Source organism: Sphaerodactylus townsendi, linkage group LG11, assembly GCF_021028975.2.
Source record: "Sphaerodactylus townsendi isolate TG3544 linkage group LG11, MPM_Stown_v2.3, whole genome shotgun sequence".
Lineage (NCBI taxonomy): Eukaryota > Metazoa > Chordata > Lepidosauria > Squamata > Sphaerodactylidae > Sphaerodactylus > Sphaerodactylus townsendi.
In genome coordinates, this window is record NC_059435.1 from 26,371,078 (window position 1) to 26,394,847 (window position 23,770).

A 23,770-nucleotide genomic window follows, 5' to 3' on the forward strand; every position below is an offset into this window, starting at 1 on the left:
GGAATTTATTTTTACGCCTTTTAGTTTTTGAAGTGTTTTAATCTGACCTGTGCCTTTTGTATCCTTATTTCATTCTACTATATTTTTAATGCTCGCTGTAGCACTACAGCTTTATACTTATTCTGAGCTGCAGAGAAATGGAAAGTGAATGCAGCTGGGAGCATTTATATGCTGTTACGTTGATATGCCATCAATTACACTCTAGTGGTTATAATTCCAATAGATTCTTGTTTTATGATTCCTCACTGCTGATGGTTATTGAGTACACCCAAAGAATATGAATGTTTTTATGTATTATACTGTGCATTCTAAAAATAGGTATTTGCTAAAAGGTGTCTTAATTTAGTACCCCATGTAAATGAACTGCATTTCTGTGCTGAAAACTTCACAGTTTTAAAAAATGCTGCTTGTATTTTATAAAGGGGAATGGTATTGATGGATTTTGTTAAATTAGGAATGTACAAGTTCTCTTCAGGCACAAAGTCCTTTGCTTTGCTTTTTGTCCTGTAGAGTAGTAGATATGGGCTCTAAACCTTCTCAGTATACAATTATTTTGTGCTGTTTAAAATCCATTCCATACAATAGTTAGAGGGTTTTCTGTATAGCAACTGCGATACTCTTACTTTGTTCTATTGGAGAAGAATTAGAAAGCCATATTTACATAGAAATCTAATTGAAATTGTGTAGATTTGGGAAGAGGGGTGGTATTTTTCCCTGGGAAAAACCCACAAAAATATTGGGGAGGGAACAAAAAGACATACAATGTTTATCAAACCTATCTTACTCCTTTAAGAATATACACAGTGTAATTCACAGTTTTGTTAGCTTATAAACATGCACATTAACAAAATTAAATGGGTGCCTGAGATTTTTCGAAACAAAATTGCAAAATATACCCAGGGCGAGAAAGCTGCAAACTGCTGTACTTTAGCTAATTATCTTGGTTCTTAACAGGGGGGAAAAATAAAAGCTGAAAATAGTCAAAAGCTATATATTTTGCAATAAACCAAAGAAGGCATGTCGTTTGAACTTTGAAAGATTTTTCCTTCAGTCACAGTCCAATCAGCAGATTTTAATGTTATTATCATACACAAAGAATGTCTTATTAATTACGGACAAGCCACATTTTTAACAAAATCGTATAATTGGTAATATGTTTATAAAATATGTGCATGTATATGCATTCCATGGAAATTTTCATTATGTAATGCTGTATAAGATCTTATGTAATGATCTTTATATCATTCCTTTCTTGTGTGGGTGGACATGGTAGCTACCTTCGCTTTGCATGCAGAAGATCCCTGACTTCTCCAAGGAATGAGTGATATGAAAGACCTTGGAGAAGAACTGCCCGTCAGCGTATTGAACTTGATAGACCAATGGCCTGACTTGGTATAAAGGCAGCTTTATATGTTCTTAGAAATTATTCTATTTCACTCATTCCAAAGAAAAAATCTTTTATAAGAGGCTTTGTCTCCTTAGTGTTCCCCACATTTTTCTATTGGAAACACGGAATTAGAATTTATTAGACTTTAGAATATATCCACTGAGTTTGGAAAGCAGAACTTCCCTGTTTCCTTCCCACTGCAACCAACTGAACCTTATCTCCATTTTTTTTTTGGCAGGGGTGATGATGCCAGTTTCATTGATCACCTGTTTTCTGTTTAGTGCACATCAAGATGCTGATTCATATCTTTCAAAAGTCTATCAGTCTTAATTTTTTTAATATTTTAAGTCTTTATTAAATTCTTCAAAAAGCATACAGACGTAAAAAGAGGAAAAAACAGAAGAAATACACTTAATATCATAATAGTATCAATATCGTACAGATATGTTGACTTCCATCTTCACATCCATCTGAGAAATAACTATCTCATACTCTAATATATATCACATGCATATCTAATTTGTATCATAGAGAAGATCAAGAATAAAAGAACAGAAAGAAGATAAACTAATACAACATCATCTCAAAATCAATATGGTTTAGCTGAGATTGTGCTTAAAACAATGATGACCTTTAATAAGGCAAATCCCACCCCCAGTTTTATTTCAGAGATTGTGCATTGATTACTAATTAAGTGTTTTCTTCAGAGATTGAGTCAGCTCTGTATGTGTATGGCCAGTATTCGTTTGTTATATTATTTTAATGTTTATAGTTTATTTGATTCTAATGGTGGTCATGTTTGTAAGCTGACTAGAAAGATGGAGCACTTAAAACAATTGACCAAGTATTCTGTGGTATTAAAATGATATTATTGACAAATTATTATTGGGTATGGAAATATCTTCTTTTTAGGAACTATTTTTATTAAAATGTTGTATTAAAATCTCTTACCAGGCATTCATTTTTCATTATTTTTTATCTGTTGGAGATGAAATTGATTATTATGAAGATTCCTTAATGCATCTGGTGTATTTTCAGTATTCTGGATATCTGTTAACATTTGGAGAACAATTTCCTGGCTGGATTAATGATTTATAAATTAGATTATGCATAATAAACTGCAGTTGGCACATTAGTATTCTGTGAAATTAGAGTGCAAGTTTTGAAGAATTGCCATGGATGACAATATTGGCAGAAGCCTGGAAGAGCATATTGAATCTATGGTTATTTATTCACTATGTTTGATTCCAAAAGGCCTGTTTGTAGTTTTTCTGCACTGGAACCAAAAGTCTGTTCTTAATTGCAGATTTTTTATCACATCTTTTGAAATAATATCTTCTGGCCTGTAATTTTGTGCATATTGTAAATCGGAAAGTTGCATGTTGAAAGTTCCATTCCAAACTTCCCAGATTATCAAATCTACTTTTAACACCGTAGATCCTTTATGAGTAGCACCATTACAAGATGGAAAAATTCATAGTTTAGAATAGTTTTTCTATTTAGGGGTAGGTTTTTTAACCTGATAAAGCTCAGCTGTTAAAATAGGACTAATTGCTTTATAGTTGTAACATAGAAGTAGCACTGGGTCCAGTGCTATTTAATTTTTGTATTACTGACTTGGATGATGGGATAGCGAGCACGCTAATCAGATTTACAGAAGACATCAAATTAGAAGGGGTAGCTAATAGCCCAGAAGATGGGGTCAGAATTTAAAATGACCTGGACAGATTATAGAGCTGGGGCAAAACTAACAAAATGAATTTCAACAGAGAAAAATGTAAAATACTACACTAAGGCACAAAAGAATTAAAATGCAGTGATATAGATGGGTGACACCTTGCTTAACAACAGTACATGTGATAGGGATCTGGGAATCTTAGACTACAAACTGAACATGAGTCAGCAGTGTGTTATGGTAGCCAAGAAAGCCAAAGCAACTCTGCGTTGCATGAATAGGAGTGTAGTGTCTAGATCAAGGGACATAATAGGACCACTCTATTCTGCATTGGTAAGACCTCACTTGGAATACTGTGTCCAATTAAAAAAGGATATTGACAAACTGGAAAGGAGGCAGAGGAAGGTGACCAAAATGGTAAAAGGTCTGGATTCTATCCCCTATGACCGTGGTGGCGAACCTATTGCACTCCAGATGTTCATGGACTACAGTTCCCATCTGGAGTGCCATAAGTTCGCCACCACTGCCCTATGAGGTATGGCTTACGGAACTAGGTATGTTTAGTCTGGAAAAGAGAAGTTTAAGGGGCAACATGATAGCCACGTTTAAGGTCCTTTCTGCGCGGGCACCAACCAGGAAACAATGCCGATGCACCCCCCCCAGGACCGTTCGCATGGACGGTCCCGGCAAGGCGGCAGGTGGCAGCGTAGCCTTTGCAAAGGCTGCGCCGTCACGGAATGCCATACCTCTCCTCCTGGCTTTCAGCCCGTCGCAGATGCCAGGGCACACCACCCCCCTGCAGGCTGGAGCGGCAGCTCTGGAGTCGCAGGCCAGGGGTGTGTGTCCCCTGGCCTCTGCGATGCGTCAGAAGCCAGAAGGAGAGGTACGGCATTCTGCGATGGGGGGGGGGGAATGGCGCCTTCCAGCCGCTGCCGTTCGCATGGCAGCGGTTGAAAGACGCTGCTTCCAAAAAACCTCGCTCAGGGAGCAAGGTTCAGAAGCAGCGTCTTTGCGCCGCTCGGGGGTAGCGAGGCTGGCGCTGCTGCGATGCAACAGCATCGGCTGTGCGAACCCCTCCCCAGGGATGCAATTTTTAGTGTCCCTGGGTCGCTGTTATCTGTCCGTGTGGAAACAGCCTAAGTATTTGAAGGGATATCATGTTGAAGATGGAGCAAGCTTGTTTTCTGCTGCTACAGAGACTAGGACAGTGATGGCGAACCTATGGCACGGGTGCCAGAGGTGGCACCCAGAGCCCTCTCTGTGGGCACGCGCAAACAGAGTGCCCCCCCCACACACATCTAGGCTGATCTGGGCCACTGGGCTCAATTATTAGCATTAAACCTAAGACCTAGTTTTGGGGAAGTAGTGTAGGTAACCCTGTTAAGCACTGTTAAACTGAAGCGCCATTCTTTACCTGGGAGTAAGCTCGGTTACTGGCAATGGGGCTTGCTTCTGAGTAAACCCTCCTAGGGTCGTGATTCACACATTGGAAGAGTTGCACGGTTGCTTCGAAGCAAAGCCATCGACTACCACCAAGCTTACTCCTGAGTAACGCACGCCTTGGAGCCAACCATTTTTTCTAAGCGAAAACCTCAGTATTCAGGTTAAATTACCGTGTTGGCACTTTGCAATAAATAAGTGGTTTTGGGGTTGCAATTTGGGCACTCAGTCTCGAAAAGGTTTGCCATCGCTGGACTAGGACAATCAGCTGATCATGAGAGGGCAAGAACTATAAGTGGTTGATGGTCTCCCAGCATAAGTAGGCAAATGATCAATAGCGTATCAATAGCTTCTACGCAAGCTTCAGACATTACTCTAAGCACATGTGATATCTCTGTTTTTGTATTTAACATAAAGCATTTTTGGCAAGAATTCAGAAAGAAAATGTCCCTTGGAAACTCCACCCCCACTTTTTTTAGAGTAAGGCTTCAGGCACAGTTTGGGACACACAAGCTGGGAAGGCGATCAAGACTGAGAAGAATGTTGGGAATGAGCCAGTAGGGCTCAGAGGAGATGGGAACTTAGAAAGCATATATCATTGTCCAGAGGGGCTCAGTGGAGTGAACTTAAGAAGGATATGCACTTAAATGTTTACCAGGGTTTGTTGCTGAGACTTCATAGGAAAGCTTTGTAAGGATACATAGCTGTGTCTAGCATCATGTGCAGACAAAACAAGAGGGAGCACTGAGATCATAAGCACAGTGTTCATTACAGGGACAACCAGCTGCAATTTGGTTTCTAGATTCTAATTATCCAATCTGGCTGGCTGGATCAACGAAGGGAAACTCTGTGGCCATCTCAGCACTCCATCTTTCCATTTTTTTGTTTGTTAATTGTACTTGGAAGCGGCTCTCGCATAGTAAGAACTAATTCAGGGCTGGCAGACCATTTCACTGACAAAATCATGTTCAAAAGTATTGTCGAAGGCTTTCACGGCCAGAATCTCGAGGGTGTTGTGTGGTTTCTGGGCTGTATGGCCGTGTTCTAGCAGCATTCTCTCCTGACGTTTCGCCTGCATCTGTGGCTGGCATCTTCAGAGGATCTGATAGTTGGAAAGGAAAGCAAGTGAAGTATATATAGCTGTGAGTAAAGGTCAATAGGTGAGGGCATCTGAATAGGAGTGGCCTGGCAAGTGAGTAACAATGAAGTGTAGCATGTGAGTAACAATGGAGATAGCAAGGTCAATAGGTGAGGCATCTGAATAGAAGTAGTCTGCCCTTTGTTCCCTTTGATTGTCTATAGTCATCCTGTGTCTGTGTGGAGCTGTTCAAAAGTGTTGATAATCAATAGCCTGCCTCAGTATAGGCAACCTCAAGTTGTTTCCAAAGACTCCCAGATGCTGAACAGCCTCAATGAACAATGATCAGGTGTGGTCAAACACTTGGTGGATTAAAAAGCAAAACTCAAATAAACAGGATATGCACAGAAAATAGGAACTTTTGGAAAACTTCATCATGAGAAAGCTGAGTCGAAGGATTTGTTTCTGTTGTGTAGCCTCTGGCCAAAACAACCTCGCAAGAGTCAGCAGCTACAGAATTACTGATGCAAGGGCTTGTAATGAGTATCATCCAAGATTTCTAATTGCCAGAATTTTAAAAAGAACATTCAAGGAGTTAGATTGGTAGAAATGAGGCACAAAAGACAGCACTTTTTAAAATAACATCACTCTTAGTATAGGATTGCCAGCTGGAAACAGGCAGGAGATGTTGATGAGGAGGGACAAACTGAAACTTGGAGGGATCCTAGAATGTCATCCTAACGCAGTGATGCTGAGGTTCTGGCATAATGCTGCTTTCCCTAATTTTGCTCCCACTGCTCCCAGGCAACAGTGGGGTCTGAGGCAAGAGGTCTCCTGCTATAGAGGGTACTCTATAAATTCTGATATTACCCACTGGAGAACAAGGGAAAAAATTAATATCAAGATTAGAAGAAGGAGAAGGCTGATGAATTTCAGGAATCTGAGGGATATCCACATCAGAACACTTAAAGAATGAAGAACTGCAAGCATCCAGAAGACATTTGTCATGAAACAAAACATTTACAAAACATTTGCTAATGTTACAGGCTTTGCCAGACATACACAGTGACATCATCAACATGGGTGTTATGATGCCCTATGAAATGATGTCAGTGGTGCTGGCACCAGGAGCTTTCCAACCTGTTTCAGGCCGCCAAATATATTATTGTATACATGGACATCAACAGAGGGCCAGTACAGAAATCAAATGGATTACATAATTGGAAGAAGATGGAAAATCTCTATTCTCTCTTCTAAAATGAGCTCAGGAGCTGATTGTGATATAGACCATCAATTGTTAATATTGAAAATTTGATGAAATCTGAGGAAAAATACCAAAATATTGTGCCAAAAAACCCACAAAGCCAACATAGTCTAAACAGTTTTCCTGAACATCTTCATGACCATGTAAAGAATAGATTTGCATCCAAATACCTGGTCTTTTAAAATGCTGTGATTTTTGCCCCAACACAGGATTCCTCAGGACTGATTTTGGTAGTATGTATTCACTAAAGTGTTCATATAAAATGGTTAACAGTAGTATGAGTGGTGATGGTTATTCTTTCTGGCAGTACACTGAATTTAATTTCCCTCCACTTGTCAACTTCCATATATCACGTTGGATCTGACTAGCAGTACAATACTATGCAGAATTATTGCAATCTACGCTCATTGTTTCCATTCACCAGTGAAGGCTTTTTGACATTTCCTTGCATTTAAGAAAAAGTTTGCTATGCAGCAGGGGGGAGCTGCTCTTCAAAGAAAAAGTCAGTTTCATTATATACACACAAGCCCTTCAATGCATCTAAAGCAGGGGTAGGGAACCTGCGGCTCGAGAGCCGCATGCGGCTCTTCTGCCCTTGCACTGTGGCTTTCCCACTTTGTCGAAGTCGGGCTGCCCCATCTTTGCTCAGGGCCTCTGGGCAGGCAGCAGGGCGGGAGCGCACTAACTGCTCCACGCAAGGTTGGCTGGGCCGTGGCTGTGGGCTTCTCTAGCCCGCCCAAGAGCTGGAGCGGGGCGGGTGTTTTCCCGCCGGCCGGCGAGGCCGAGCCGCCGGCTTCATCCTTGCCCGCCCTGCAGGCAGCAGGGCGGGCGCATCCATGCACTTCTCAGAATGAGCGGAGTAAAAGGTAAAAAAAACCCCTATATATATAGTGTTATCTTTATTTTAAATGTCAAAAATTATTTGCGGCTCCAAGTGTTTTCTTTTCCTGTGGAAAACGGGTCCAAATGGCTCTTTGAGTGTTAAAGGTTCCCTACCCCTGATCTAAAGTAACTCCTTTGGATCTTAACTGTAAAAAATGTTCTGTGTCAGAACACACTGTGTTATCTATTGTTGATTCGCACAGTTTTGTTCCCTTGTCTCACAAAAAATCATGAAGTTGCCTCTTCATGCTAATTTTATATAAGGATCAGAGTTGATTCAAGATGATATATCCTTTAAATAATTCTAATGAAGTAATTAATACAGAAAATATTGTGCTATTCTAATCTCTAAAAGTTCAGCAATTTCTATATTTGTAGCTCTTGCTGGTTGCAGTGACAGTTGTGGGTATTCAATACCTTTGAAAAACCAGTCAGGAAAAGTAATAATGTATGTTTCAGATAAGCTTGATTAAGTTTCTAATTTTCAAGTGGATATCATAAATTATATCACTGCCAGAAGAAGGATATTGTGCTGCTTCAGAAAATGTAATATGACTTTTAACTGTGACTGTGGCAAAAGATTATAAAAATATACTTAGTAGTATACTGAAATTCTGGTTCATGGAACATTTTTTTAAAAAGTATAAAATGATAATATAGTGTACTAAAAACTGTGTAGAGAAAACATTAATTCAGAATTAAGATACAAATGTTTGTGTGTGTGTGTGTTGTGTCATCAAGTTGTTTCTGATTTATGCTGACCCTATGAGTTAATAACCTGCAAAACCACGTGAGTTAATGGCCTGTCCTATCATTAACTGCAATCCGGAGGTGGGGACTGAAGCTGCATTGGAAGCAGTAGAAGGGTTGCGCTGGTGTCTGTGCCACCACCACCACATAGAGAGGCACAGACACTGGCGCCAAGGGACTTACTCCAATGGCCAACCACAGCATTACCAAAACCTGGAAGCTAGGCCCTGGTTACTGCCACAGATGCCTACATCAGCATTCGGAGGGAGGGAGTGTTCCAAGGGCATTCCTGAAGGCAAAGCCAACTCGTCGGCCTGGAAACTCTCCCTCCCAGCAGCACAGACTTACACATGCAAAAAGCATGGCATAAGTTGTTCCAGAGAATAGGCTTCCTAAGGAGGGATGAGTGTTTTCTTCCTCTCCTCTGGTGCCCGTGTTGCTGATTCCCCCTTTGGCAGCAGTGGCGCCACAATCCTGTTCCCAACTGCAGCTCTGCCCTCCCCCTTTGGATTGGACTGCGTCAGTCTTGCTCAGGTCTTGCAAACTGAGAGCCATAGGCTCCTTTATTAAATCAGTCCATTTCATATTGGAACTTTTCTTGCTGCCTTCAACATTTTTAGCATTGTTTTCTTTTCCAGTGACTCCTGTCCTCTCAAGGCATAAGGGTAAATCTCAAATCCCAAATTTTCAAACCTCCCCCCCACCCGAAAACCTATGCTGGTCAGTATTTTGTTGCTTGCATGTTTACTTAAGTATTACCCTAATTTGTCATTCTGTGATGCCACAGCAATTCGACCAATGGCTAAGGATGCTTGCAGGCTGACAATAGCTAGATCTTAGTTTATTCCATGCATGATTTTTTAAAATTACTTAGGAGTTTCTCCACCATTATTGCAATGAGTAGCTACTATGTTTTGAGACTCATTTGAGTTCAGATTGGAAGAGAGGGGGAGAGGAACAGCTATTTTATTTTTAATTTATTTATTTAAAACATTCTGCTCCTCCTGATCTCCTCAGACTCAAGGACTTTTTGGACTAAAGAAGTACAGCATAATTTATTCACTGCTGAATAATTTAGGTCTAGACTAAGCAAAGACCTCTTGACTTTCAATTGCAAATCAAATTTAACAAATTTAAGATATAAGGTCTTAAAATGTTAACATGATTCTAAATAATCTGGAAGAAAAAATAGTAATCACAGTTTATTAGGTAAAGCAGAAGAAGTTGTATCTCAGAAACTCATTGTTCAAAGATTTGTTTCTAGTAGACTCTGGTAAATTATATAGTTTCTGCTGTTTAAGATGACTACACCAAACTGCATAAACTCTGTTTGAATCATAGGCCCCTTCCGCACACGCAAAATAATGCGTTTTCAAACCACTTTCACAACTGTTTGCAAGTGGATTTTGCCATTCTGCACAGCTTCAAAGAGCACTGAAAGCAGTTTGAAAGTGCATTATTCTGCATGTGCGGAATGAGCCATAGGTAGATTGCAAGGAGCTCCATTTTCCAAAATTCATGACACTTTTTCAGAACTACTGTGAAGTAAGGGCTTTTGTGCACTTACTGCTTGCCTCCAAGCTGTTTTCTTAGTAGTAGAGTTTTCTAGTGGTTTCTGTTTACACAAGATATTGGGTTGGAGGACTGACAATTCTCAGGTCTCTTTAGCAGGGACAAGCTGGTCCATAACAACAGCTTTTATTTGCAAGGGAGTCATCTCTTAAAACCATCAGTGTTAGCTGATGGAGAACTGAGACCAAGAGCTCCATCCAGTAGGACCAAACTAAATCACACAAATAATATGGGAGGAACATAGTCTTTTGTTGCATGCAGTGGAACCTCTGTTTTTGTCAGTAATCCATCCAAAAACAATCGATAAAATCTGAAATCAATGAAAACCGAGACAATGATTTCCATAGGACAGTTCCGTAGGAAATTAGCAGCGATCTACGATGAAAGCAGCCAAAGCGGCAAAATCTGAGGCAACCAATGAAAATGTTCATGGAAAAAATCGACCAAAACCAAAACCGACGATAACCGCATTAAATGAAAACCGAGGTTCCACTGTACATATATAAACAATAAATTTACCACCCTAGCAGAGGCCTTTTGTCTACATTGTCTACATTTTTTGCCTTTTTGCCAGTGTTTGCCTGTTTGTCAGTGTTTTGTCTATACTGCTTGCATTTTGAAAGGATCATTTTCTTCTTATCTCCTGCCAGTCAAACAAGGACAAAAAGTTTAAATCCTTCATGTCTTGTTTTCCTGCAAACTCCCCCCCCCCCTTTCCCATTTTGAGTGGTTAAAAATGGTGGCCAGAAGAGCCCATTTGGGGAAGCTGCTCAATAGATAATTTTTTTCTCCAATGTTAGACCTGCAGGATTTTTAAAAACCCACAAAAAACAAAGTCTTTCTGATTGATCAGAAATGGTGGCCAGAAGAGCAAGAAAAACTGCTCTTGGGTGAGTAGGAAGGAGTTGCTGGGGATGGCAGGAAGGAGCAACAAAACCCAGATAAAGAATTACACTTGCTGTTTAGTTGTTTTGCTTTGTGGGGAAAAGCCAAGCGTTGGAAAAAGTTTTGCCAGCATTTTGAAACAGCACAGTTTCTCTGTTCTGCCTCATGGTGGCTTTGGAAAGGGCAAAAAACAATGCACAAAGGAAAATCTGTGACAAAGGAAAGTAAGCTGGCTTTGAGGAATACATGGCTATAGTTTTTCTACTGCTTTTCTGTGGTTGTCCTGTTTTTTCACTTCTCCACTCCATGTGCTAAACTAAAATAAATCCATTTTGGTTGTCACAGGCCTCTGTGGGAGACTCCCAAACCTAATGTGTTGGTTATGAATCCATGATAAGTTCAGTTGAAATACTGGGTGCATTTTCATATTGCCACCTGCTCTACTAAATCCTTGGCATGCCTAATATGAAGACTGCAACCTGCTGATCTGTGCTGTCAGCTGTGCAGGTGCAAAAACAACACAGTTGGCTCCCTACTTGTCCCACTGCGATCTAGTCACAGTGATTCATGCAATGTTCACCTCCAGACTGGATTACCGAAATTCACTCTATGCCAGGCTACAGGTAGTCCAGAACACAGTGGTGAAGGTCTTTATAGGGACTCCAGTAAGATCACACATATCTCCAGTGCTTCACCATCTGCACAGGTTATCCTGCTAAATTCCAAATCAGATTCAAGGTGTTGGTGTAGACCTTTAAAGCCCTGAACAGTCTGGGATCCTGGTGTCTGTTGGTAACCCTGACAATTTTATTAGCTAAAGAATGTTGTGCTTCTTCTTTAAATAAAATTGGGAGATTCCTAATACTGGAGACCAGAATTTGGCCTTGAGATGAAGCAAGTACAGTAACGTACTGATTATGTGGCAGGAGCAGAACTAATTTAAATGTGACAGCCCTTTTCTCTTTATCAGGGTTATATGTCTTTGTATGTTGCCTTGACATACCAAGGCCTGCCTGGATATTATTTGTTGCTCTCATTAGAGATCAGGTATCTTTGCTGGTTTGTCAAATTGTTGTTTACAAGTAACATTTGTTGTCATGTAATAATAAATTTACAGTTTCTAATAGTTTAAACAAAGTTTAAACAAATCCGGCAGTACCTCAGATTATTTCAGTTATGATCATATAGTTGTTTCATAAATGTACACACACACACACACACACACACACACACACACACACACACACACACACACACACACACACACAAATAGATTTTTGGTTTAAACTAAAATAAGTCCCATTTCCATTAACAAGTCTTGTAGTTGACAGGACAAGGATCTATCTTAAAAGCCTCTAGAATTGTATTGATTCAGAGAAAGTCTATACACCCAGTTGGAGCAAATACTGAGGAAACTTTCCCACTTTTCTGCACCTTTCCATATGCTAATGTAGCACTACAGTAATCAACCATAGGATAAGTAGTCATTTTTATTGAACCTGCTACTTTGGCAGAGCAGACTTGAAGACAATCTAGGTTGGCAAGATATGGCATTGTGTTGCCTGTTTCTGACTTAGCTGAGTAATCATTTGGAAGGAAGTATAATAAACTAGCCAGCTTATTGACAAACCAAATACATTTTAATCCAATGTATCTGCAGTTGATTTGGTGCTGAATCTTGGGTTTTTTAATGTTACAAAGGTTCTGATCAAAAAAGTAAAGAAAGAAGTCGCTTGACTTTTGCAGGTTAAGGAGACGGTCTTTCTTTTTTCCCTAGAAGCTGCATTACGTTAACTCCCTGGGTATTGAGCCATATGGAATCTGTAAGGTTTGGCATCTGCCCAGCCAATTTCCTGGTATATTGCACTCAGGAATCAGACTAGCTATAGAGATTTTGGCTCCTCTCTGTTTGCAGGATGCCAAAATTCATAGCTATATTTGACAGCGGTGGCTCTTTGAATGCATGTTACTTTCAGTCTTTTATTTTGGATCTAAATAGATGTTCTGAACATTACTCATTTCGTAAGGCTTTCTTCATGATTTTTATATCATATAACAATATTCTGTAGCACAGTGGTCTCCAGCTTTTCGAGATTTGTGATCTTCCATTTAACCCCAGATATACCCTGTCTCAGAAAAAAATGTTAGTACAGTCAGTTGAGGTGCAGCGGTTGAGAAAATTGTATTCTTCTGCATTAGAATATAGTCCCAAACAAATATGAGAATTATTCATTTCATGTTCTACCTTTGTCAAAACTATTTTTGTGTGCATTATTGAACATATAATGTTGTATAATTAAGCTGAATGCCAAAATGTGTTTTTACTTTCAAGCTTTCAAACAGATTGGGGCGGGGAACAGGGCTACGTAGGCACTGGGACTTAGGCAGAGCATTCTGCAACAAACAAGGTCCGGCATGTTGAGTTTTGTGGCGGAGGAATAAACAACCCTACCAATACTTTTTTCTGAGACACACTACAACATCATGAAGCCCACAGTTTCAGGCAGGTGACAGGAAGTCAGGGTTAAGCCACATGATATACCCAACATATGCTAGGTCATGGGTGTATAAGTGGAACTGGGGGAACCCACCTTAAAAAGTGCTCAGTGCTGCAAGGGGAGAGAATAATCTTCCAGTTTCCATCCCACCTCACTTCTGCAAGAAGAAAAGGCGGTGGGAACGCTTTCTGCCCCATTTTTCTGGCTTCAGATGTTCTTCCTAGGGCACTTGGGGCCAGAGAAAAGGGTAAAACCTCCCTCCACACCATTTGCCTTTCTTCTGGCTAAAGTAGAGCGGAATAAAAACTGGGGGGACCTTTTTCCTCCCCACAGACCATGTGAACAACTTCTTTTAAAGGTGAGTTCACCTGTTGTACGCCTATGAGATGGGTCAAACACCTATGACCCAGGACATGTTCGGCATATAGTACAGTTTTTTATGATTTGTTGAAAGTTGCTTGCTTTTGGAGTTCTAGCACTGGTAACAGTGGGTTCTTAACAAATTTGGCTCGAGTCCTCAATCTGGGAATCGCTGATTGGATGTTTCTCCACATGATATACTGGTGTCAATTTGCATTTAAAATATTCTCAAAATACCAAATGTATAATTTTAGCATTATTTCCAGTTTTGAACTGCATACATTTCCTCTTGTACAGCTAGAGGCCATTCTTAGTTGTAAGCAATTGAACAGTGTGAAAGCTGGAGGTCTTTACCATGAACCTAGTAGTTTTGTTGTGTTTCTTGTGCCATTGTCACTTAACAGTTATAGCTTTTCAGGCATCTCTATGTAAAATAATAACTGATACTGCATCTGCAGTACAAAACCAGTGAAGATGATACCTCCAACCTATCCATAGAATCAAGAAACTCTTGGTCCTTCTCTCTTTTCCAATGCTGTAATTGTCAGAGAATCTGCTTTCTGAGTAATCCTTATCTCTGTTGTCACCCCAGATGTTGAACTGTACACGAAGCAGTACAATGGTAATCCTAATGGTGCAATGTGCCAAAGATGAACCGAAGACATACAGCTCACTCCGGTGGAGTTTTGTTCAGAAATAAGCGTTCAACATTTTCTATTCCTTGGCTCCGTCATTAATCAAAAGGGAGACTGCAACCAAGAAATCAAAAGGAGACTGAGACTGGAAAGGGCAGCCATGAAAGAGCTAGGAAGCCAAATCAGTGGATTCTAGATCAAATCAAGGCTGAACTAGAAGCTAAAATGACTAAATTTGAGACTATGATACTTTGGTTCCATTTTGAGAAGACCAGAGTTACTGGAAAACACAAGAGGAAGATCCAAGATGAGATGGATTGACTCAATCAAGGCAGCCATGGCCCTCAATTTGCAAGAGCTGAGCAAAGCTGTTAATGAAAAGACATTTTGGAAGTCACTAATTCACATAATCAGCACAAGTCAGAAGTGGCTGAATGGCACTTAACACACATATGTCTCATTCAGTTCAGTAGTGCTTACTTCCAATTCAGAGTGTACAGGACTATAGTCAGTTATGATATTATGGAAAATTAATTCACAGCAGGAAATGCAGGGATTTTGAGGCAATGGTGGTTCAAGAAGAAGACATGATGACGTGGTGATTAGTCTCATGAATAAACAAAGCACAGCTGTGGATATATTTCACCCACTGAGAGGCATGAGAGTGTTATCTCATTGTAGCACCCTCTGGAGGTAGGGAAACATACCTAGAGTTTCTGAGGTCTTGAGATCATGAGCCTAGTCACTGTTTATTTACACCAGTTACTTTATCAGTACAGACTCTTGAAGGTATTGTTCACTTTACCTACCTCAGAACCCCACTGTTTTACATAGGAGCAGAACATTTCTGCCTTCTTCTTTGCCAGCCAACTGCATCCTCCCATTTTCTCTTCCTTTTTCAGCTGGGCTAGGTTCCTGCCCGCTTCAACCAGTGCACTCTTTGGTATATTTTCTTTTGCAATGCCCTTATGTGTCCCAACTGAGGCTAAAATGGATTGTGCCATGTTTTAATAAATGGTCCATGTTTTCTTGAGCAACCTTAGAGCAAAAGGTTCAGTTCCTCTTAGGAGGCCCTGAACTTTAATGTACTTATTTTGCTCATTTTTAGAGGCTGTAGTGAAGAGTCAGAGTGAGGTGTTTTTACATATGGGTCTTGTTGAAGTTTTATGGTTCTGTTGTTCAAGAGCTCAGCCTAAGAACACAGCGGTTAATAGAAATACCTTGAGTTGAGCTCTGCCCTCTTCTCCTCTATTCCCTGCTCTGCCCCAAAGCACCTGGGCAAAGAGAGCTACTATCTGCCACCCAGGCTTGCTTTCTGTTGCTACACCCTTTGAGCTTCCTTGGACCAGACTGCGAAGGCTGCTCTTGATCCCAGCCTGTTCCACCCAGGTGAGTCTTGCTGCTGGGTCCAAGAGTCTGGCCTGGCTTTGCCTTGCCCAGCCCGGCCCGGCCCGGCCCGGCCCGGCAGTTTTTTTCTGGGTAGCCTGCTATACCAATACACATCTCTGCATGAACAGTTTTGGTCCTATAGTTCTGTTCCAGGAATTTATGCTAATTGTGATGCTCAATGTACCCATACACCCCTTATCCGTCTAATATTCTACCACTTTTTTCATGTGGTGGTAGAATTTGTGCTCTCAGAATTTTCTCTGTACCACATGAATTGTGTGAGATTTCTCCAAAGGGAGGATCAATCTGTGTATGCCCTTCTTTTTCTCTCTCCAAAATAGTTAGTAGAGATTCTGATCTTGTAGACAAGTATCCATGTGCAAAGAATGCCTGTTCGAAGGAGATAAACACTTTATGGTTTGGCTTTTTAAAAAAATCAATAGCTTATTCAGCAGTTAAATTAAACAAAAGAATGTCAATAGCACACACAAGGCTTAGCAGCAGAGATGTTGCTGTTTGTTTCAGTTTTTGCTTATGCAGCACCACTGAGATAATATATTAGGCTTCCAAAAGGTGAATGGCAAAATGAATGGTTTGTAATTGTGGAGCTAAAGTTCCAGCTAATGCTTCAGATCAGAAACATTAAGCCAGAGGAACCCAATGCTGGATAAGAAGGAATCTGTTTTCCTCTTGAGAAAATGTTATTAAAAATGTTATACTTTAACAAATGTTTTATTCATTGTGGAATTGTGTGTTTTACATGGAGATACCATATGTTTGGAACCACTCTGTGAATGGTAAGCCATGCAAGAGATTTGATCAACCAAGAGTAGTTAATGGTACTGTCATATAGATCCTTTGTTAGCGCACTTTGTAGCAATGACATAGAGTTACAGCAGAGTACTGCAGTCCCTTGTGTGAAGAGGTCACCCCGGCTTGCTGTTTATAACCCAGAGTGCAATGCAATTATACAGAACTTGTCATTGCTTTTCTTTGACATGCTGGCAGCTATTCAGTTGAATATCACTACATGATTTTTTTTTCTGTCATCACATGGTAAGATGGAATAGTTTGAAAGGTGTCTGCAAGGCCTTGATGTTGTGCACGATGGATTAGATTTGTTCAGAATTCAGATACCCTTACTGGCTTAGAAAGGATCCAACCAGTTTTTTTTGGCATCTGAAAAGGAAAGGAGGTATTTGGCTATCAAAAAGGCTATACTGGGGATTGTGGGTCCTGCATGTACAACATACAACATAGTACAGAGTCTGTAGTAAAAAGGAGAATTGAGCGAGAATGAGTAGGAAAACTGGCAGGCTCCATCCTGTTGTTTTTGATAAGAGTATGATATCGAGAGCAATATTATGTAGTGGTTAAGGTGTGAGATGAGGACCTAGGAATCCAAGGTTTAAATCCCCACGCTGCTGTGAAAGCTTGCTTGGGCCAGTCACCCACTCTCAATCTGGCAGGTGTTTGGATGGGGGAGACCTCCCATGAATACCACTGATGTGATGCAGAGACAAGGCATGGCAAATTCCCTCTGAACGTCTCTTGCCTTGAAAACCAACACACACACACACACACACACACACGCGCACGCGCGTACGTATAGTATCCAGCAAGAGTTACAGGTTCTTGGACATAATTAACTCATGATATCCCATTTGCACAGAACACAATGGAGAGTGATGTCTCTCTCTGCTTGGAAGATTACTGGGATACAGTTTTGTCACGACCAGTGAATTTCAACCATAGTACTTTTATGTTTGTTTTACATTACTTGCTTCATTGATTTTCACTTTCAGTCAAGTAAGGTCAGAGTTCCTTCCCCACAAATCTGTTTACTGGTACTCAGAGTGTGGGATTTCCTTGTCTAACACTTGGACAGCCCAATCCAGAGACCTGGGCAGCCAGGGACAGTGCCACTGCAGTGCCACCTTGCTGCCTCCAGAGGGCTTTCCAGCAGGGAGGGTGAAAAATGTATTCCTCCTCACTGATGGAAAGCCCTCCATAGGGTGTAATGGACTTAGGCCACCCAAAAGGTCAGCTCTACCTCCTCCTAGGAATGCCTGTGCCGTGTTCCTGCTGTGCTGACAGGGCTGGTGGTGGTGTGGCACTGCTGACGCAGCTCTGGGCACTGTGTCTAGGAGTCCCAGGGGCCATAGCAACTGCCTGTTGGTATGATTGCCTATCTGCTGGGGTAAGTGCCCTGGGAAGGGCAAATCTGCTGGCACAGGCACATTCTGCCTGCCCAAGCCAATTCAGATCCGCCCCCCCCCCCCAAAAGAAAAATCTGGACAGGGCCATCAGCAATTTACAATTCATTGTTTAGCTTAATCAGTATATGCATTGCATTTTGCTAGAATAAAGGCCTGGTCTCATCCCCTTGGCCCATTGGATTGATGCTTGTGTCATTCACAGATGTTTGGTGTGAAATTACCTTGTGGCATCTTAGACTCTATGATTGACTGTGTTAATTCCTCCTCCCGTTGGCTTGAAAGACACCAGCTAATCCAAACTGTAAATTTTAATCCCCCTGAGGCTCATATGTTTGACTTCCTTATTAGAGGGGAGTTGAAGAGACTTGTTTGGAAGCTGACTCGAGGGATTTACCAGGGATATTCTTAGAGTTAAACTACTACTATTCTTCATCCTTGTGCAAAGTAATTTTTGCAGGAAATTCACACTTGTGTATGCATTTGGGACTGTGGCTGTCATGCAACACAATAATAATTGACCGAGTACATTAGCAACTATTAATGGGAGTGAACGTACCTACCAAATCAAATGAGAAATATTTTTTCTGCGAATGTTGTAATGTAGATTTCTATATAAGAGTCATATAACATAGCTCTTCTTTTTAATGTTCACAACTTTTTTCAGTAAAATCCCTACTTTCTACATCGGGGACCTCACCGTTATCTCTTGGTAACTCATATTTTTTACTTTCAAAAGAATTATCATAAGAAGTTCCACTCTAATTTTATGTTAGAGCAGGAATACTCCAGGCATTTGTCCGACTTCATTCTTTGCTGTAATTTAATCTACAAAGGACAATTATTTTGTTGAAACAAGGATATGTAGCTCTGAGCAAAGTAAAGCAATATGACTAGTAACTGGCCTTCGTAGCCTAATGCTTTCAGTTGACAATATTACTAGATAATGGCTAAACAGTGGGACACACAGGAGAATTTGGGGGAAGGGCATATATTTCTACATCCTACACATTCCAGCTAATGTGCCTAGATCCTGACTCCAAGTTTGTGCCTTGTAGAATAAGATCTTGTTTAATTTGAGATCAATTGCACACAAGCCTTTACCCACCTGCCTGGCTGTTTGGCAGGCTACTGAATAATACCAATGCAAGGCTGTCTTTGGGCAACGATGCTAGAGAGAAGTGGGCTGGATTTTACCTGAAGTGGTGGGAGTGACTGGAAGGGGAGTGGGATCAAAACAGTGGCTAGTCTTACCTGCGACATGAGAGACCAAAACAGGTTGTCTGTAGGTTTTTATTGAATTATTGTATGTATACTTTATTTTAAATATTATCCATGTTGAAATGTTTTATTGCTTGATGTTTGCCATCTTAGGGATCCTCTTTGTGTGGAAATGCAGCAAAGATACATAAGTAGGATAAATTGATAATTTCCCACACCTACATGTACAGCTGTAGTTAAAGAAAACATCCCCATGTGAATGAAACCAATTTAACAACCAAATATTCAGCCAAGTAGCCACTATAAAGAGATTTTGGAATTGCTATTGACTCCATAATTTATATCAGGTATATTAATGAGATTTGCTATTTCATCTCTTTTGGCAATAACTACACCTCCTTTTGAGACTATAAAACTCAGCAGTTAATCACATCTGTAATCTGTCTCTAGTTTTAATTGAACTTGCAGGCCTCTCGCTAGCTAGGGGGTGAAAGTAAAGAAAAACATGATTGTCAGAAAACTAGATTTTAGTTTAGGTGATGCACTGAGCATAGAATTAATAGTAGCCAAACTAGACAGTATTACTTGTGGTTGGAAGACACGAGCGAATTTGTGTGCAGACTTAAATTACCATTTTAAGACTGTAACATAGGACAGATGGAGCACCATATTCTCCACCAGCAACATTTCTCCTTCCTTCATATTTTGCTTAATATTGATTTTGAGAAAGCATTCTATGACATTCAAGATCTATGACATTCAAGATCTCATAGTGTTATGATTTTAGTTGGAACAAATAATGATATTATGCTACTGTTCTCATTATTTAATGGACCAACATGAGTTCTTGCATGTTTTGTCAAAAAGCTGATGTTATAGTGAAAGGCATATACTGGACAGCCATCATCTGGAAATCATTCCTAAAATCTCTTCTGCATCCACTATTCAAAATTGTAAAAATATTACAAAACTATGGAAAGGTTGTACTTTATGTGTTAATGTTGTCCACATTTAAAATGATAAAATATTAAGTGTTTCTAAAAATGACCAGATTTATTACTTAATAAACAGAATAGAGGAGATTTCAGTTCAGTGAAAAACAGATGCACTTAGAAAAGCAGTAAGTTATATAAACTGGATAAACATTTTAAATTATGCATTGTGATTGTTTTTAAAGAGTATGCAAATAAAATTGCACTGCTTCAAGAAGTTAGATTTCATGGTTATATTTTATCTCAAACATTTGCTATCCTCTTTCATGAACTGATCATTCAGTGTTTTCAAGGACAGGCAGAAAAATGTAGAACACAATTTGTTGCCTATTGAAGTTCATTCACACTGAATCTTAGTAGAAAGTAGATGACATGCTAAAATTGTTCTTAGATTATCACTTTAGACTGCAGGTGGGTGATTGCCTGGTTCAGTTATTCTTCTTGAAACAAAATGCCTGGGCAGAAAGACACCTTTAGAGCCAACTTATTGTTTTATATTTTATGTTTTTGATCACAACTCCATGTTCTTTGAATATATGAAATATACACAATCTCTTGGTTAACTTTATTGCTATATTCTAACATGGGGATTCTGTTTAATTTAGTCAATTAATGCCTCTGTACCTTCAAGCAACTTACTGAAAAAGTGTATAATTATCCTCTGAGGAGCTGGGATCTTAAGATACCAAAAGCAACCAGAGCTATAACTCAGCAAACTTATTAGAATTCTACACTGAAGCAAATTATCTTCATAAATCCTTTTCATAAACTGCATAAAGCTTAAAAGGCCAGTATCAGCTCCTTGAATTGGGTCTGGAAGCAAACTGGAAATTAGTTAGATGAAACAAGACTGGAATGACATGGTTTCTGTGACCCATTCCATTCTTATTGCAATATGAATGGTAGTTTCTAAACAATCTTCATGAGTTGAATCATACGCACCACATTTCAGTAATCTAATCTAGATATTACCAGGGCACCAACCACAGCAGAAACATATTTTTAACCCAGGAAAGGCGGCTGATGACTCTGCAGTCAAAATTAGTCTTGTCTGCAGTCAGAATTAGTGAAATGGGCTCTTGGTCACCTCTGCCATCTTCTCATTCAAATATAGAGACTAAAACTATAGGCTGCACTTCTGAAATTCTTCCCTGTCCAGAAAAGTTATTCATAACACCTGGGCACCATCAGTAAGATAAGAAGCAGTTGTTCTTTCATGCTTGACTGCTTGGATTTTTGGCCAGTCCACTGCCAACTATGGATTAAATTGTTCTTTTGATTCCTGCACAATAAATTAACCTGAAATATAAATAACTCAATACAGTGTTTAGAAGTGGGTCCCACTTTGAAAAGTTTGAGAATGCTGTTAGTACTGTATATGTTAGGCAAACATCTCCTGTCAAGTATATTAATTTACCCAAGACATGCCTGGTAGAGAGCAATCAATTAGTGGAGAACATTGGGCTGCGTGGAAGGAAAGAATACAGGCATAAAATTAAAACCATAAGCAGATTCTACAGCATTTGTTGTATATAGAAAAAAACCCAAATATATGTAATTCTTGTCAATCAAGGAAGAAATAATCTTGTATGGAAGTTGTTGGCACAGTAAATGGGGAGCTATGTGGAAACGTTATTTTGATTCTGTCTTCCTTTTGTGTTTTTTCTGCTCCCTGCAATGCCAGTGAGATGAAGCAGAAGCTGGATGAAGAAGGTAACAAGTGCAGCATCCTTTCGAAGCAGCACAGCTTTAATGAGCGCTGCTGCATGCGTTGCTGCACCCCTTTTACTTTTCTCATCAACACCAAGCGACAGTGCCAAGATTGCAAATACAACATCTGCAAGAACTGCAGCTCCTACCAGAAGAAGGAGAAAGCTTGGCTCTGCAATGTGTGCCAGCAAGCCCGGTGAGTAATTGTTGTCTTACAATTAAACAACACAGATTATTATCATGTTTTATTGAATGCTGTTAACAGTGATTGAATGAGAAACTTTATGACACGTACTCTACTTGGGAAAATAACATTTTGCTGTGTGGCTTTTGTAACTCACTGCTTCTTTGGAGAAACATGTTAATCCTCCAATGGATCCTTCTTTATTCCTGGAGCATATGAGGTTTCTTTTACTATACTTTGGTCTGAACAGGATTCAGTGAACTGGAAAAAAATCAGTGTTATGGATTTTAGGGTCTCCATCGAGAGAATTAAAAGATATCATAATTCAAATTACAGTGGACTGAGGAAAAAATAGACTGATAGTTTTGTGTTGTGGGTTGTTTGGATTCAGTAAGACTTAAAGTGCAAAATAATATATCCTGCCAAATTTTATGTAAGTTCTATACAAAGGCATTCTCTGCATGCACAGCTTACCACCTATTTCCCCAGTGCTCAAATCTTGTGTCTTGGAATGTATTCCACACACTCCTGCTGAAAAGTATTATTCCTAATGATAGTGGGATGTCATCCATGATGCTAAAAACCAACTCTCCCCCCTTTTTTCTTTAGCACAGGCACTCTAACGTTACTGCGCCATTACATTGAAGCCATAATTTTAAAAAAGTCTCAGCCTCCATTTCTACCATTCAGAACTACAAATGGAAGCTTTAAAAACCCTATTAGAGCTGCAGGAACACACAATTGTGTCCCTTGCAAGCAGTCCCTTCCATTTCACTCACTCCTAACTATAGACACAGTGTATCTTCACCTTAATGTTACATTGGTTGTTCGATATGAAATTGACAAAACTGATCCTATTGGCCCTGCTTCTTTGTATCTGTACCTGAATGTTAACATTGCAAGCTCTTTGTAAATTGACAAAGCTGATCTAATCACCCCTGCATTTTTGTATCTTTGGATCTGTACTTGAGCATTAACATTACATATTCTCTGTGAGATTCACAAAGCTGATCCTGTCACCCTGCTTCTTAACTCTGCCTCAACATTACATTGCTAGTTTTGGAAAAATCATTTTGAATATAGTGGATGAGGAGGAGGGGGAGAAGAAAATGACTGAAGCGGAAGTTGGGCAACTACACAAAGGTGTGGATAAGGACCTTGTGTTTGGTGAGGCAGAGAAATAAAAGCTGTTCCAACATGATCACATGCTCAAGGAAAACTGGCTTGGAAATAGATAGAAAAAATCTTGGGAAAAGTGTTTGAGAAAACAACAGAGGAAAAATGAAGGGGAAATGTTTCCAGAACCAAATGGAGAGAAAACCATTCAGAACTCAAAGAAAAAAATATAGCATTTGGTGGCAAGATTTGTTGTAAAGAACTGATGCGGGAAAGGCCAATGTTTAAATTTCTTATGAATAAACAGAATGTATAATGCTGGATTAAAAATTCAGACTGTTTCTTATTACTACCTTACACTAAAGCATCTCTTCCTTAGACGTAGTCTCATAGATGTTCATACCAGTAACTTCTTTTTGATGGCACAATCCCTCCCCTTGCAAACTCCATACTAGGTGTGTGGTTTCTCAGTGATGATGCAAAACAGTAACACTGCAGCTTCATTGTCTGGCTTTC

The 23,770-nt window shown here is 39.9% G+C and overlaps 1 protein-coding gene across 5 annotated transcripts in view; it reads left to right on the forward strand.

Moving 5' to 3' along the window:
- The window catches only part of LOC125440814 (myosin VIIA and Rab interacting protein), a 357,602-nt gene that overhangs the window by 240,133 nt on the left and 93,699 nt on the right, over nt 1–23,770 (forward strand). For all 5 annotated transcript variants that reach the window (XM_048510830.1, XM_048510828.1, XM_048510827.1 and 2 more), the window contains exon 3: nt 21,929–22,150. In XM_048510830.1, the coding sequence (XP_048366787.1) occupies nt 21,929–22,150 (222 nt within the window). The remainder of the gene's footprint in view (nt 1–21,928; nt 22,151–23,770) is intronic.